Consider the following 17,291-nt stretch of genomic DNA (forward strand, 5'->3'; position numbering starts at 1 on the left):
AGGAGTGAGCATGCAACGTGTCACCCCCTTTTTTGAACTTTTCACCTTTCTTTATGATAACAACAACAACATATCCAGTGAAATCCCACAAGTGGGGTCTGAGAAGGAGGGTAAAGTGTACGCAGACCATATCCCTACCTCGTGAACTTTTCACCTTTCTTTATATTGGAAAAATTGCAGAAAGAAAAAAAGCAACAAAAACATACATATGTGAACTAACAAACAAACCAATTGATGCCTTGCCACTATTCTTATATAACAAGAAGATGAAACCTTGTATTTCTTATTAATTATTATCACTTCCTCAGGAAATACATTCAATGAATGCCAAAAGCACTCTTGCAGCCTGCAGCTAGTGCAAATTGATCACTTAACATCATCATGATCAGTTATATCCTTATGACAAAAGAAAACTAGACCAGAATTTAAGAAAACACACATCACAAGAAATGCATTAGTATATCACCAATATCGCGAAGTTACTTTGAATTAGACCATTTCGACCTGACTTCTAGACGTATTATAACTAGACTTAGCAGCTCCAGCAGCAGTATCAGAAAATCCTGCAGATTTCTCAAGCCTATCACCTTGTCCCCAAATAGCATAAGCTTCCTCACCATGTGCAGCTTCATCTCCAATTTCCATATCTTCCTCTGACATTCTCAGTGGTACAATGAGCTGCACCAACAAACATATCAAGCTTGTCATCACAACGTTCACCACCACGATGAACAGAATCCCAATAAGTTGGAGACCCATTTGCCTGAGTCCTTTGTGAGATTGTCCGTCGTGAATCCCATAGAAGAGGCCATAATATTTGTTGTAGTTGCCATAGAAAAGGTAACATAGTTTCGGGTGAGCAAAGAACCCCGTGAGGAGTCCTCCTAGGCATCCAGCCACAGCATGGGTGTGGAAGACAGCCATTGTGTCGTCTACTTTTTGAAGAAGCTCAGACTTCTTGTGGACTACCATCATTGTGAACCATGGAATTGAGCCTGAACATAGTCCTATGGCTATGGCTGCCCATCCTTGAACAACACCTACACACCAACATGTATAAGGGCAAAAAATATTGTGTTTAAGTTATATACACTAACACGATCAATATAATTTAACATGTTGTAGTATTCTATTTGCTCATATTCTAGGTTATATCATTTGTTATAGACAGTTAACTCCTAGTAGAACAACGAACAACCTAGTCTGATTCCCCGAGAAGATTGGTTCAGTAGATAGATGGAAGTGGTAACCAGTACAACCCCATGCTTGCCTACTCATCTTAAATTCACCGGCTTATTTGTGCCTTTCATTGATTAAGGGAATCCCTACTCTTTAAAGCAGAATGACTAAGCATGTCAGTCTAATCTAACCTTTCACGTCTACGCATAGAATCCTTTTATAAATGTTTATGTTTAATACACTATCAGTATATACTAACTTACGTTCGTTATTAGAAAATGCCTGAAATGACCCTAATAAGGAAGTGAAGATAAAATTGTTATGGTACCTGCAGCAGGTGTGATTGAAACTAAGCCAGTGATCATGCCTTGGACAGCACCAATAACAGAAGGCTTTCCAAAGAAGATGACATCAAGAATGAGCCATGTTAACAAGCTTGTAGCAGCAGCAACATGTGTGTTTAAAACAGCCAAGGATGCATCAATGTTGGCTGCATATGGATCACCTCCATTGAACCCTGACCACCCCATCCATAGGAGTCCTGCCCCAGCCAACATCAGAAGTATGTTATTTGGTGGAAATCTCTCTCTATCCTTGGTTGATCTTGGACCCACCTGCAATAATATTTCACAAAAAGAGCATTATAGGAAAGTTTACTCTTCAATAGAGAGCTATAGTTTTTTCCTTCTCATTGTTTTCTTCTTTAGCTTTGTTCATTTATTCCTTCTGTCTATTTCATTTTATATGGTGTTGGTTCGGCCAACGTTTAAAAAAAGGATTTTTTTTTTGAGAAATCGCAATAGTTTGAGGTCTAATTATCAAACGTAGCATTAGTTTGGACAATTACCAACCTATCAACAGCTTATGAAAGTCGCTTTGTATTAGTAATACAACAATTTTTTAAATTTGTTGTGTCTTAGTAATACAACAGTTTCCAAATTTCACACTGTATTAGTGACACAACGGTTTTTGAAATTTGCTCAATATCATTGATACAACAACAGATACAAAGCGAATTGTTGTATCAGTGATGCAGAGTGAACTTCAGAAACTCTTGTATCACTAATACATTGAGAATTTCTTAACTGTTGTATCAGTGATACATGGTGAATTTTAGAAACTCTCACTATGTTTGGTTATCATTTTAGAACTCTCACTATGTTTGATAAAGATAGTGTATAAGTTTATCTGGTTAGGTAATTAGTACACCAAAAGTATCCTTAAAACTTGTGGTCCGAACAATTCTATAGCTATATGAACATGTTAGTGAACATGTTAGTGAGGATAAACTGGGAAAAATGTTGTGTCCTTACCCAATAAGCAGCAGTAAAGCCAGCAACACCAGAAGACAAATGAATGACATATCCACCCGAATAGTCAATAATACCATTAACAGACAACCAACCATTAGAAGACCAAATAGTATATGCACCAAAAGTATAAGAAAATGTTAGCCACAATGGTACAAACAACATCCAAGCATAAAAATTCATCCTTCCAAGCACTGCACCCGCTATCAGAACCAAAGTGATAGCCGCGAATACAAACTGGAAAAAGACCATAGTCGCGTTAGGAAACATCCCCAGAAATGCTTTCTGGAAGAGGTAATCTTGTTCTAACGCAACGTTTACTTTACCCCATATTGGTATTAGTTTTTCTCCAAATGACATTCTATATCCCCAACAAACCCAACATAGTAGTACACAAGCAAAGGCATATAAAACCATGAAAGCTGAATTTACTGCCCATTTTTTTTTGACAGCTCCTCCATAGAGTATTATAAGGCCTGGTACACTTTGTAGCCCCACTAAGGTAGCTGCTACAAGTTGCCATGCATTGTCACCTTTGCTCATCCACGGAGGATTCGCGTCCCCCGGGATCAAGTTTGATGGGAGCATAGAAAAGTTAAAGGCTGGTGGAGATGATAAACTCATATTTCTTGATTTTGTTTTGTTGGTTTGTTAGGAGATTAATTAGGAGAAACGTTGATTTTCATTGTTTGAATTGTGAATGGATTATATAGAGAGTACATTAGAGTTGATTCTCACGTCAAGCTGTCTTTCTACAATGGAGTAGTTTTCTTGTAAGTTTTTTTGATTCTAGCTATAGTGAATCTTATAGTATTTATGTCATAATTAGTTAAATATAATTTGTAGGTCATTGGTCACTACGCTTAAGTTTTGTAGAGCCATTTATCTTACGGTTATTACAATGTTATATGGCAGTGTAACGACATTTGCAAGGAAATTTATAGGAGCTGCTGCAACTTTTTGATCCCTTTTGATCATTACATTAGTTTGTGACTCAAAATTGTGTTCAATTTCTTGAAGAAAATACGAGAGAATCTCCAAAGTTGGGTAAATTTCAATGGTGGTCATCTAGCTTTGAGTTTAACGTGCAAAAATCATTCTTTTTACTTCTATTACATAAAATTATGGAGGGGGAAAAAAATCCTATTTGCTCGCAAGTCATATTTACCTCTATTGTGTTAAGTCTCCATGTTCCAACTTAATTTTCCTATATGCCGCCTACGTGACACATTTTTTTTCAATCAAATCTACTGACCCATTTAAACTCTTTTAATCCCCAACCCGACCCACTAAAAAATTAAAACTCAAAAGCTTCATTGTTTATCCATGTTGGATATGACTTCACAACTCAAATCTCACATCCAAATTGAAGCTCAACTTATTGTTCCAACAATTTTTAATATTTAACTGATTAATTAAATCAGAAATTTACAAAAATAAAAAAAGAAGACGAAATCAAATATAATTTTTGAGTGCAATAATTCTATACAAACAATTTTTGCATGCAACAGATTTCTTAAGAGCTTTTAAAGTTACAGTATATTGAATAAACATCATTTTAACCTGTTCAATCAAGAAGGATTTGTGAAATCTCCTTCTACTCAATTCAAATGTTTTGATAGATCTTAGAGATGAAATTAGGCAAGCACCTCTTGCGGTTTACCAATGGCTCCAAGCTCATACATTTCAAAATATTGTGAGTGCAGCTGAGAACCATTCTACGCAGCCAATGAGCAGAATGCAGAAGGGGCATCCCATATATCTCTCTTTAACACGATTTACTGAAGTCAAAACGCAATCATCTCACCTGGATCAAGTTATAGAAACGCTGGTTACAGATTGGTCTTCTGCAATCCGCATCATCGTGTCAGCACTGCTTTTCTTTAGTGCATCCATCTACTAGACCATCAGATTTAGGGAAAAACTGTTGGCTGTGAATTTTTATCCAGTAAAACTTGTATAGATGGAGCTTCAGATAATAATATAATCATGATGGGTTGGTGAAGAGATATTGAAGCAATGGAGCAACCACTCCCACACTTAAACTATTTCCTAGCATTGCATAACTGCACCAAAAAACCCAAAGACATATGTTAGCACGCGATTCTTTTATGAAACCCAGAACAGAATTGCTCAAATCTCGTTAAGTAAATCCAGGAGCCCAGGACGAACTCTCTCATTCTTGCGGGAATAGCTTTAAAGCTAACTAAAGTGACAACTGTAATTTCACAAGGCAACCTCGGGCAATTTTGTGTCGTATTAATGTACTCGTTTGTTTGTTAATTTAATTGTTCACTTGTGACAATATGCATTTGTAGATAAGGTCTAATCACCTTCTATCCAACTCAAACAATGAAATGGATCAGAATCATGATATCTCTTTCGTGTTAAATGACACTCTTTCCATTATAGTCAGTTCCGAAATGAATGACACTTTTCTGTATTTGGAAATTCTTTGACTTTAAACTTCATGTTTCACCCTTAACGATATGTTCTTATAGCCATAAAAATGCCATGGCATGTTTAAGATCACAAGTTCTAATGGTAATGATGATATGTACATGTCTTTCTTTCTTAAACTCAGTGCCCAGTCAAACACCACCACATAAAATGAAGAGGAAGGGGTACACTGTTTCGAAAATAGGAAAAGTCAAAATGGCCCATAGAAAGACAGGAATCAATACAAGATCGACAATTCCCTTAAGGCCTATGCAACATCAGTTTCTATGAATAAAAAACAACAATTACACACTAACTATTTGAACTACAATCACAGGAGTTGAGAAAAAAATGATTCATTAATAAGGAAGTACAAGTACTGGGAAAAAGATGTACCGTTGGCGAAGACTGATGTGTTGTGGAAACTGGAAGTCTTCTGGAAAAGAATGCAAATTCGCAACCTACAATCAAGATCTGTGAGATGTCTTGAATCTATATTGCTTTATTTTCCAAGAAAGCAAAGAAGCAAGAAGACAGAACATTTCACAAAACTAAAGAGAATTGAATACCTCCCTAGGCGTGAAGTATCTAAGAGACAGACCCTGCAGTGAAGGCGTTCTATTCTCTGTTCTTTCCTGTATTTATGAAATGGCACCCCATGAAATCATTGGAGAGCAATATTTTTTGAAGTGAAAAGCACAAAAAAATTACAAGGTGCATGAGGATTGAAGAGGGTTAAGTGAAGTGCATGCTTCTTTGAAGTCAAGTGTACAAGTTATAAAAAATTAAGGGAAAAAGGACGAATATACCCCCGAACTACCGTAAATGGTATCTAAATACCCTTCGTTATACTTTTAGGACACTGATGACCTTACTGTCCAAATTTTGGGTTGTATATATCCTTTGATCTAACGGAGAGACACGTGTCATAATCTTAACTGTCTATCCAAAATTTATTTATTTTTTATCCATAATTAAAAGGCCCAACCCGAAAACCCGCCCAAATAATTATAACCCACCCCCACCCCACCCCAAAAAAAACCAATCCCAAATAAACTCCAATTTTCTTATCTTCATTGTTCCACCAATCATCGCCAACCAATTTTCTTATCTTCATTGTTCCACCAATCATCGGCAACCAATTAACACCCCCACCGAACCCACGCCGGAACTCCACCACACCGTCGCGACTCATCTTCTCCGATGAAGTTCCACAACAAAATCGCCTCTAATTGTTCCTAAACTCAACTCCCTTGCTCCGGGCGAAATCAGCGATGCAATGACCCTTCGGCCACCATGAAACTTGACCATCATGAACCCATCTCTCCTTCATCATTGCGCCAGTAGAACCGGCAAACAGAACCAAAAAGCTTCGAATGGATTTAGCATCGCAAAATTTATAACTTTTTTTGCCTCATTGAAATTCCAATTTATAAACATCTGGGTGTTGTCAATTTTGGTAGTTGGTGATGATTTCTCAATCAAAACCTCACACTAATACCTCACGAGTTCAAAATAAACCAAAAAATCTTTGTCCTTTCTCCCATCTTTCCCTCTATCCTTCTCGAAATCAAACATATTGTTATTGACTCATTTGTGCTACCTTTTATCAGGTTTATCAATCACACAAGAGAGGAGCATGTATACTTGGGGGTTTTTGGGTTATAATATGTGTCTTTTTATTTTTTGGTCTTTGCCGAAGAAGATGAAATTGCAGTGGTGTTTCCGGTGTCGATCTATTTCGTGGGGTGTTTGGATGATGGAACAATGAAGAAAGGGAAAATGGGTTTATTTGGGTGTGGGTCGGGTTTTTTTTTGGGTTGTACTTATCCGGGTGGGTTTTTGGGTGGGCTTTTTAATTAGGGATAAAAAATAAATAAATTTTGGATAGGCCGTTAAGATTGTGACACGTGTCTCTCCGTTAGTTCAAAGGTTATATACAACCCAAAATTTGGACGGTAGGGTCATCAGTGTCCTAAAAATATAACGAAGGGTATCTAGATACCATTTACGATAGTTCGAGGGTATATTTGTCCTTCTAAACACATAAGAGTTTAGTACCATAATAGCCAAATTACATCTAAAATAACTAATGTTAGCCTCCAATATACAATAATGCCGCTGTAGTGTGACAGCCGCTCCTAATCCAAATCCTCAAAGTTGAGATTACTTCTTACTGGGATCACTTTTACATCATTGTTTGAAGCACACACTTCTCCATGAAGCGATAACTCCTCACTTCACATCGATTTAAGTGATGAACCAATGACTTTTAATAACACGGAGAAAATAGAATGAATAATCCAACATCAGTATAAATTATCCAGATCAAACTAAATAAAACAGAAGAACGTTTTGATTAATCATAGAATCAAAGAAAAAAACTATAACTTTCAGATACACAACACTTCATCTTGGAAACTAGAGAAACCAGCCTTTAATCAAATGGAGCAGTTAAGTACTCCCCCCTCCATCTTTACTTGTCTATTATACTAAAAATTGATGTCCACTATTACTTGTCCAGTTTGGGAGTCCAGGAGATAATATGCCATTTTATACCTATTTTACCATTATTATTAAGTACTAGTTATTTCTAATTCATTTCCCAATGAGTGAGATGACTTACAATAATTAGGGGTTATATAGTAAAATTACCACTTCATTTATTGCTTCTTAAGGGGTGTGCCAAGTCAAACATGGACAAGTAAAGATGGACGGAGGGAATTTAACGTCGCGGCAAGACACGAGCAACTTCATCACTTATACCTCCATTTGGAAGTTATGAACCTCCGCCCCAATTTCGAATCAAGAACATGGCTATGCTCATGGGGTGGTGACATCAAGGCAAAAAGGCCACACCCCGGTGTCGAATCTTACACTTTTTCACCTTTAAATGAGGGATGTCAATTTGTCTTCTCATAAGCAAATCTAGAATTAACCAACAGGCAGTGCATATACAACCATAAGTAAAAAAGAATAAAATTGACAAGTAAATAAATTATGTTTCAAGTAGATCAATGACCATAACTATTTTTTTATAACGATGCTTTCCTGGTCAACTTGCGCATACCAATTACCACAACTATTACATCAGTACCTGCATCCTTCCACTAGTAAATGTATTGGATAACTCTGTCTACCAAGACTTAATTTGAGAAGAAATTAACTTTACCCTTTGCGGAATTTGAACCTGGGTCAGAGACACTTTACATTGTGTTAAATACAAGGTAAAACTTGTGTGAGGGTGGTCATTGCTTGCCAGAGGCATTTGTGGGGCCCACAATAATGCATTATTCGTTTCTCCCTGTCTCTTCACACACCAGCCCAGCAAGCCCAACCCCCCTACTGCTTCTCTTTCTTTCATTTTCTTCTCCTCCCTTCTCGTCCCATCACCCCTCCATCCCAAATATCTCCTATGGGATACGAGGTGGCCATCATGAAATGTAGGCTTCTTTCCGAACTTCAAAATACACAATATTTGTGAATTGGGGATATTTAAAGAGTGGAGAACAATGTCCAAGATAATTAGAAGTCCAAAAGGAGAAGAAAGAACTAGGTTTTATTATTAACATTCAACTAAGAGATGCAATCCAAAGAAGAAGGGATATGAACTCATACATGAATAACTAACTTGTAGTAATTTAAGAGAGGTTCAAAAGAATGGAACAAATCCCTAACTCTCAAAGAATAACCTAAACTCATCATCCAAATAAAACTCAAAAAAAGAGAACAACCTAATAGCCTACAAAAAATACTAAAATACTTTTAAATTTAGGGCCTCTTCATTTAGGACCAATGACATGGGTTTTCCTTCTCCTTTTGGGCTTCTAGTTGTCTTGGACCTTGTTCTCCACTCTTTAGATATCCGCATAAGCATATTGTGGGATATGGTCTCTCTTCTTAAAGGGCAATTACTTTTGGAGGATGAGTTTAGGTTACTGTATGAAAGTTGGAGTTAAACCACTTTTAAATTACTGCAAGTTAGTAATTTATGTATGAGTCATATCCCTTCTCCCTTAGGATTGTATCTTATTTGAATATTAATCTTATTAGTTACTAAATTCCCTTCATTGTTTCTTTGAGTTAGTTGATTGCACTTCAACTCTAGAACAATCCTTTCTTTCTTCTTATCCTGGATTTAAAATTGTTGATTGCATTTACATATGTCTAGGTAATTACTACATAGGTGTGTGTTTACCCTAACAATTGTCTTAATCTTCCTATCCTTTTATTGCTTCCCATAATTGTTCTTGGTGTTCATGTGAGATTGAAGAATCCATCTTCAATTTCTTTGAATTCCCAAGCATGTTTCACATCATCTCCTCCCATACACATTCACCCATCAGCATCTTTAGGTGAAGTTCCAGAACCGGTAAGGCACAAAAACCTCAAAACCCACTCAACAACCTCTAGGTAGAAAACCTTCCACAAAGGTTACCCTGAACCAAGCTGGCACAACAACATATCTCTCCCCACAACAAGCACCATTCACAATGGCCCTGGCACATTATTCTACTTTGACAACAGGGGTTATACCCACTTGGACCCGGTTATTCAAGTGAATTCAAATTAAATGCTATCAAGTTTCTTCTCTACCACATTTGACTTTTTATCCCATACATATTCCCAAGGATGACTGTACAAATTTTTGGAACAAATTGGACAAGAGAAAAATATCTTAACCGAGTAAAAATCATTCTTTTTTTTTGAGTAAGAGATCCTTCTAATTGATGTTTGTTTGTTGGAATTAAGTTACTAAGGTTTTTGTTCTTAGAGCAGTACACTTTTTTTTTAATAAGGTTTTAGAGCAGTACATAGTTGGGCTTCATTGGGCACAATAGTCAATCCATCTTCCACTTCTATTTCTTCAATTAATAATCCATTCATCTAATTATTTCCACCCAACTAATAAAGGAGCACAGAAGATCCAATCGATAACAGTGACATGGTTTGTATGGGACGAGGATATGATGTGACAAGCAGAGGGAAAGAAAAAGAATGGATGGGCCCTCAAAAGTCATTGCTAGTACATTTGATACAGTTAGTGCTATACCTTAGGCCTCAATTAGCAGGGGTAGGGGATTCGCTGCGGTTGATGTGTGCAAAGAGAGGGAAAGATGCATTATTATGGCCCCATAAATGCCACTTGGCAAGCAATGACCATTCTCACACAAGTATGGCTAGTTGTATTAACATAGCCAAAAACACTTCCTCACTTTTCTACTTATTGACTTTTGGAGTAAGAAGCATCCAATTCCATGTCTTAAGCATGATTAGGGTTAAGGGAAGGATTGCAGCTAGATGGTAGGCGGGGGAAAGCGTCAAAATTTCTCGTCTCTTATAGTCTTCATTCCACTTTCATTGACCGCTAGAACATCCTTAGGTGTTATAAGTTATAACTGCTCCTGTTACTGCAATATCTAACATCTAAAAGAATATTTGACTGCTGAGGGGGGTGGAAGAGAGATAAACCTCCATAACAACAAGAAAAGAGAGCCCATGTGATCAGTGTGAACAAGACGCACATGAGTCTCATAGAACAAAAATCTCAAGTGAGGGTTTGAATTAATTTAAATACAGAAAGAGGCATTATAGACAAGGGAAAACTCTCGTAAAATTATAAAGACTGTGGAACTACTTATTGTAATGGGTTATGAAGATAAATAATAATCAACTTATCCTCCATGTATGCAGAAGCATGGTTGCATGTATGATATCGTATGTTTCTTAGAGTTCCCAAAAGGTTTCCTTCTCCATTTCTACAGAAACCTTCAACAAGAAATATCAAGGTAATCCCATGGAGTAGCAAAATAGAAAATAAGATTATAACCAACTTTTCAAAACTACAGAGTCTCTTTCTTAATTGTTATATTATATTATAAAGGCAACTTAAAAAAAACATATTCAAAGGAGAAACGTTAACATCATGATGATACTTTAAAGCTTTACCTGGACAGTTGCCTGGGCAGTTGCCAACAGTGAGCCAGTACCCTTCACATATCTGTAATAGCTTTTTGTAAAACAACAGCAACGCTTTGAATGAGGATAAACAATATCTGTGATCTTTTAAGGATGTAGCCCAACAACAATTGACGAGCAGAGAGAGAGAGAGATAAATGACATAAGAAACAGAGGAAGCTGTAGGAATCAACAGGAAGAAGGATACCCATGGCACTTCCCCATCTTTCAATCAGGCTTGATGGAACAAAGTACACATCATTTTCCTCATCACTTCTATCTGATTTTACAGAATCATTAGCATGGAAAGAGTAAGTTGATGAGTCCTTCCGATTACCAAAAGTTCTAAATACTAGAAAATCGTCTACAGGTTGACAAGCTTGAAGCAGCTCATCCCAGTACTCTGGTGACAGCAGCTGTTCCCTTTCCATTGTGCTTTCAGTCTGCCCAAGTAAAGGACCAGGGGTCCGAAGAAGCTGATTGTTAAATTCAGGGACTTCAAAGGATAAAGGTTTCCTCTTGGCCTGCAGTAAAGTAATTTCAGTGATTTAAATTTGTGTTTTGCAAAATAAATAAATTAATAACCATAAGTTGATTGCATTACATACACAAGGAATGAACTAATTATGAAATGAATTTTGATCGCCAATAAGCCACATTTGCATCCTAAATTTACTTTAACTCCCATGTCTATTTAGTCTTTAACAATGTGTTTTGATTATTAAAGGTTACTTCATTGCAAATACAGCAACAAGAAAGTGCTTTAAAGAAACATACAGAGAGAGCAGCTCATCACGGCTGCAAGTGTAAGGAGAAATCTAACATGGCATCTATATCATTTGCAATTAGCCATGTTACACCCAAAAAAGGTGAAGGAGATACATCCGTACTTCATGCTAATTACAGATTCAATTTTGCTTTCAAAAACTCTTGCATTCCTTTCTTTCCAAATGGTCCACGAAATAGCGGCGGGGATTGAGTTCCAGGTTTGCACTTTTGCCTTTCCCATCCCATTGAAGAGCCAGCCTCAGTAGCTCCATTGAGGTCCTTGGCATTACCCAGTTTACTCCCATGATGTTAAGAATGATAAGTGTTGATTATTTAGTTTCCAACTCAAGCAGGTCTTCTGCAATCTATAAGACTGTCCATAAAGTCACCAACACTTTTCCAATACTCCTTTCGTCCCAATTCATGTGGCGATGATTGGGCACAGAGGTTAAGAAAGAAAGACAAACTCTTGAAACTTGTGGTCAAGAAAAAGTCATAGACATTTGTGTGGCTATAAATCGTCTCATCAAGAGTAAAATGGAAGTTTATAGTCAAATGATTTCTAAATAAGGAAGTATGATATTCTTTTTGAGACAAACTAAAAAGGAAAGTATGCCACATAAATTGGGACAAACAAAACACTAAATAACTGTTTGTTGCCTATGGGTTTAAGGAACATAACAGGTAAGAACAATGGACTAACATAAGGATAACTCAAGACACTTACATTTTCTTATTAACAAAAAAATTCACAAGGTTTGCATGGTTCAAAACTCAAAATGGATAATGGGTCATTTCTCTACCCTTCTCTGCTTAAAGGCTTTCGTCTGCCACAACGTTTGAACCCTTGACATGCACCTAGAACCTATACATTACGTGTCGCCCTCTTACCACCACACCAAATCTTTGGGGGAAACTCAAAACAATTACTTACTTTAGAACAGATCAAGGGCTACATACAACAAGGTAAACCAAGCTATGTGTGGCCTAAAAATAAAACAGTACTGCATTTTTACCTTTAAAATGTTAGTCAACTATGTGACCCAAGTTTTTTATAAATGAAGCATCCAACTGTATACTAAAATGTAAGATTACTTGTAATGATTATTCAAGCATATTAAAATAAAGGTAACTGAAAAAGCAGTTAACAGAAAATTTTCGTGTCCTGAATGTCATTCAGAGGTTTATGAGGAACCATGTTAGTTACTAGATGTTAAACATTTGACTAAGCTTTCTTATCTGTGCTCGTCTCTGCCCAATATTAACCTTGACTTCGACACTTAGTAATCAAATCAAACGATATACTTTGCTCTGCACAACATGTTTGCTTAAGCACAATGAACTTTAGGTTGTGAAAGATGCAACTTAAAAGTTTCAATATGTTAAATTTAGTTGTTGAGAAGAATCGACAACAATCAGTAGGTAAAACTACCTATCCTTTCCCATTATCTGGGAAAAATAGGAGAACTTTTATTAAAAAAACATGCTGGTTAGCTTCATAAGCCAAAGAGGAGACATGACCAAGTTCTCCCAATTTGTTTAATTGTTTTCTTTGTGCTCCTCAGTGATCTTTCCCCACAAAAGACTTCGTCTTTATTGAGGAAAGTTCAGTCAGTTCCCATAATGCATCTCAATCATTTCTCACCAATCATATAAGTGTAATCCATCAAACAATTGACTATACATCAATCAAAAACTAGTTGGGTTAGGTATATGAAGTTCTTTGTTACTATTCCGTTCTACTCAGCTCATTTCATTTCAACACATCAGTTAATAAGCGTAATTCAAATATTAACAACATCACCGATAGACAACTATTTAAAAAATGAAAGAAGTCCAGAACATGCGCAATGAATGAAAACATACATGTGATGAATATAGACACTAGTCCTTTTTATTGATAAAAATCCAAAGAGGAAGACATAGAGACATACCAAGCAATAATAACGAGGCCGAGAATATGGCTGTCCAAATTGCAGTGGACTCAAAATAAATTCTTGTGTAACAAAATTATTCTTTTCCAATATATCGACCAATATCGCATGGGTATCAGAAGTCTGCAATGAAGGAAAAAGGTTTTATATATATTCCAAGATGACCATCTGCCCCAATATAGCATAAGACAGCTGGATAAAATAAGGAAAAACATAGGTGGTAGAATGAAGCATGATTGGGAAAGACACAAACCTCAAATCCTACAACATTTTCCACAAAAAGATATGATGGAGGCCGTAATAACTGTGGTACAAGTTCCAGAATTTTAAGAAATGATGATGCACGTGCATCACTAGAACCTTTCTGGAGTCCTGACACAAAAATGTAACAAAAAGGTTTCAGTTAATATGGCCATAAGAAGAAAAAGAAAGAAAAGTGAAATGGGGGAACACAGTTGCTGGCCTGGGCACCACGACTATAAAAAAAATGGGGGAATGCAATTCATCACCTTGTCGAGTATATGGCTGACAAGGAGGAGAAAGTAACCAAGCATCAGCATTGTAGCTGTCAAGATCAGCGGCATTCAGAGTCTGAATGTTACCCTATTGTCACCCAAATATATACACTTTATCAATGGATAAGCAAATTCTCAGTGAAATTTTTTTTTGACAAGTATAAATTATCAGTAACTTTTGTATAACATTCATAGAGTAAAATGCTCCCTCCATTTCAAACTGAGAGTCCACAATATTTTTTCCATGTGAGACTAAAAAAGTAAACATTTCATGCATGGTAAAAAACTCACTTTTACTTCTCTTCATACAATTTTTTCTCTACTTACTATGTATAAAAGAAAAGGAACCTAAAAAGCTTAGGTATGCCACATGTTCCTTCAATAAATACTGAATAATTCAAATTTTCAACTGCAGAGACAAACAAAAATATTATTACATCCACAACTATATATGTTTTATTACTGAACAATGCTTATTGGTCTTAGAATGAAAATATTACTCCATTCAAGTTCAACAAACTGAATAATCTTGCATCTGAATACCCCAACAGGATTCTGTATTTTCTCCTTCGAGTTTTCATCGACAGAATAAAGACTGGAAAAGCTACTCCCACAATCCTAATTTACATGAAATTCTTCACAATTTGATACGTTCAAAATGTAGCATACCATTTCACTAATAAACACTTCTATACAAACTTTCAACACTTCAAATTCAATAAATTTTCAAACTTCTAACTTTGATATGATATCTTCTCCACTAAATTTAAACAGTGGGCGAGAATCAGTAAAAGTAAATTAATTGTTAAACAAAGCAATTATGTGGTGATTTTTTTCTCAAACACCTGAAAAGGCCGGTGACCGAAGTTGTGCTGGTAAACGTCATTAGCGACGTCGTTTATGTCGAAAGCTTCCACAACAGTAGCGTTGACGGCGGCTTTGAGCAGAGAATACCGCAAGCCACCAATTCCACTGTAGAACTCCAGCACTCGCCATGGATTTCTAGAAACTTCCGACTCCATCAACTAGCTATTGCCAACAATTTATAGTAAAACTGAAAGGGATTTGCGGCTTTGCAGTATTTGTCCCGCCCGGCGCAAGCAAACAACCGTCGGCGGGCAATGCTCTGTAATTGTTAAAAGAGTTTTTAACTCAATTGTGTCCCTTAAGTTTTAGAATTCATCTGTTTTGGTCCTTATTACAACTTTTGGATGGTTGTTTAGGGAAAATAACGTGGGATGGCCCTAAGTAATTAGTTAGTTAACAAGGGTATAGTTTAATTTATTTACTGTCAGTAATTATAGTTTCAGTTTTTTTGTCATAATTAATGGGATTCATCACCTCTTTGTATACCCAATCGTAAAAGACCTTTTTATGCTTTGTATATAATTTTATACAAAATCAATTTTATCTCTCCTATCTCTATTCCATATATTTCTCCTAAAATCACTCCTCCACTCCTATTTTGAATTTCGAATTTGGGAAAATTTCACGTTCTCCCTCTCGTCTTGCTTTCAATTTTCGCAAGTAAGCGCCAAAATCAACCCATGAATCCAGTTTTTTTTTCTTTTTTCCTTCTTCAACAATTGTATATGTATATACTAGTTAGTTTTTTCATATTTTTTTTAAAAAATCTTTCTTTCTTATCAGATTGTAAGTTTTTCAAAGGTCAAAATCAGAATGGATGATTCATCTCCATCTATGAGGATTATGAGAAGTATGCCATTGCATGTCAATATTGTTGACAATCCACCCTCATTTTCAATGGGTTTAACTCTGAATTTTGGGGTTAATGTAGGGTCTATGGCAAAATCTAAACAAGTTCAAGATGAACAATCTATTGAAGAATTGAGATTCAAGAAAAAAAATGACTCAATGGCAATTCAAAAAGTTATTAACAACGCGAAAGATAAAAAGTTACTTTAAGTATATGTATAGTTTATGCCTAAATTATATTGTAATTGTATATTGGGATTTGTATATTCTATTAGTTATATACAAATTATTAAAGTTATGTATATAATGACTTGTATATTAAGGTAATATGTATATAGTGACTTGTATATTAAAAACAATTGTATATAGTTTACAAATATAGTTTGTAGATAAATACAAAAGACAATTGTATATAGTTTATGGGGATAAGGGTCTGAAAAATGCCTAAACTTTGGTCGGATTTGCTGTTGCGATACTAAACTTTCATGAAGACCTATTACCTCCCTAGACTATTTAATACTGTATTTTAAACATATATATTTGCCCACGTGGACATAAAAAAATAATGTAAAATTATAAATAGTAATGTGTCCACGTGGGCACATATATACCTTTAAAATACACTATTAAATAGTTCAGATGGTAAAAAATATGGTACTAAATAGTCTAGGAAGGTAATAGGTCCTTATGAAAGTTTAGTATCGCAACAGCAAATCCGACCAAAGTTGGGATATTTTTCAGACCCTTATCCCTAGTTTATGCCTAAATTATAATTGTATATTGTAATTTGTATATTCTAGTAGTTATATACAAATTACGGAAGTTATGTATATATTGAGTTGTATATTAATGTAATATATACAAAGTCATATGAGACAGTTGTATATTTGCATATTTAAGTATCATATTCATATACACATACTAATACACAAATATAGTTTGTAGATATATACAAAAGAATTACAAATACAAATACTGTCTTTCTATCGATGTAGAATTCTTTTTTTGGAAAAATATTTGATTTTGAACGTTTAGCTTAAATCATGGGATTATGTAAACTATATTTAGTGCTATTATTATCATTTACTGAAAAAATAAAATTTTGTATAAATTAAAAACAAAAAAAATGTTTTATACAAATTGAAGGTACCTAACAAACTAAACTATACCCATGGAATGTAATTATGTAAATTATACCCATAGAATGTTATTTCATAAAATTTGTTTGCCATATATGAAATTTTCCCTTTTAAGGGAAAATTGTAAATAATAGTAAACTATTAATTCAAATTAAATGCTATAAATATAGTTTGATTTAATTGTACCTCATAGCAAATTGTTGCTATTTCACCTCTCTCCTGGTGAATCTCGCTCGCCACTCTCGTTCTCTCCCTCACCTCTCTCGTTTTTTATACAAACACAAGTGTATAAAGTGTGTTTGTGTTTGTATAAAGCGAGAGAAAATTGTATAT

The 17,291-nt window shown here is 35.5% G+C and overlaps 2 protein-coding genes across 3 annotated transcripts; both read right to left on the reverse strand.

Annotated features, from left to right (window-relative positions):
- Window positions 1-489: 489 nt before the first annotated feature.
- On the reverse strand, window positions 490-3,113 carry LOC102601799 (ammonium transporter 3 member 1-like). The gene is made up of 3 exons (XM_006364226.1): window positions 2,493-3,113; window positions 1,508-1,793; window positions 490-1,040 (listed from the first exon to the last, which is right to left on the reverse strand). The coding sequence occupies exons 1-3, from the start codon at window positions 3,111-3,113 to the stop codon at window positions 490-492; spliced, it is 1,458 nt and encodes a 485-aa protein (XP_006364288.1).
- An 813-nt stretch (window positions 3,114-3,926) lies between these two features.
- Window positions 3,927-15,278, reverse strand: LOC102596409 (tRNA (cytosine(38)-C(5))-methyltransferase). Of its 2 annotated transcripts, XM_006364209.2 has the most exons (9): window positions 14,949-15,277; window positions 14,098-14,191; window positions 13,842-13,960; window positions 13,589-13,711; window positions 11,095-11,410; window positions 10,878-10,984; window positions 5,498-5,563; window positions 5,325-5,389; window positions 3,927-4,555 (listed from the first exon to the last, which is right to left on the reverse strand). In XM_006364209.2, the coding sequence occupies exons 1-9, from the start codon at window positions 15,123-15,125 to the stop codon at window positions 4,477-4,479; spliced, it is 1,146 nt and encodes a 381-aa protein (XP_006364271.1). In that variant the 5' UTR covers window positions 15,126-15,277; the 3' UTR covers window positions 3,927-4,476. The 2 variants fall into 2 exon arrangements, with proteins under 2 accessions (XP_006364271.1, XP_006364272.1); XM_006364210.2 differs by lacking the exons at window positions 3,927-4,555; window positions 5,325-5,389; window positions 5,498-5,563 and adding an exon at window positions 8,025-10,697 and having other exon boundaries at window positions 14,949-15,278.
- Between the last annotated feature and the right edge of the window lie 2,013 nt (window positions 15,279-17,291).

The sequence above is a fragment of the Solanum tuberosum genome, unplaced genomic scaffold, assembly GCF_000226075.1.
Source record: "Solanum tuberosum cultivar DM 1-3 516 R44 unplaced genomic scaffold, SolTub_3.0 scf00487, whole genome shotgun sequence".
Classification (NCBI taxonomy): Eukaryota; Viridiplantae; Streptophyta; class Magnoliopsida; order Solanales; family Solanaceae; genus Solanum; species Solanum tuberosum.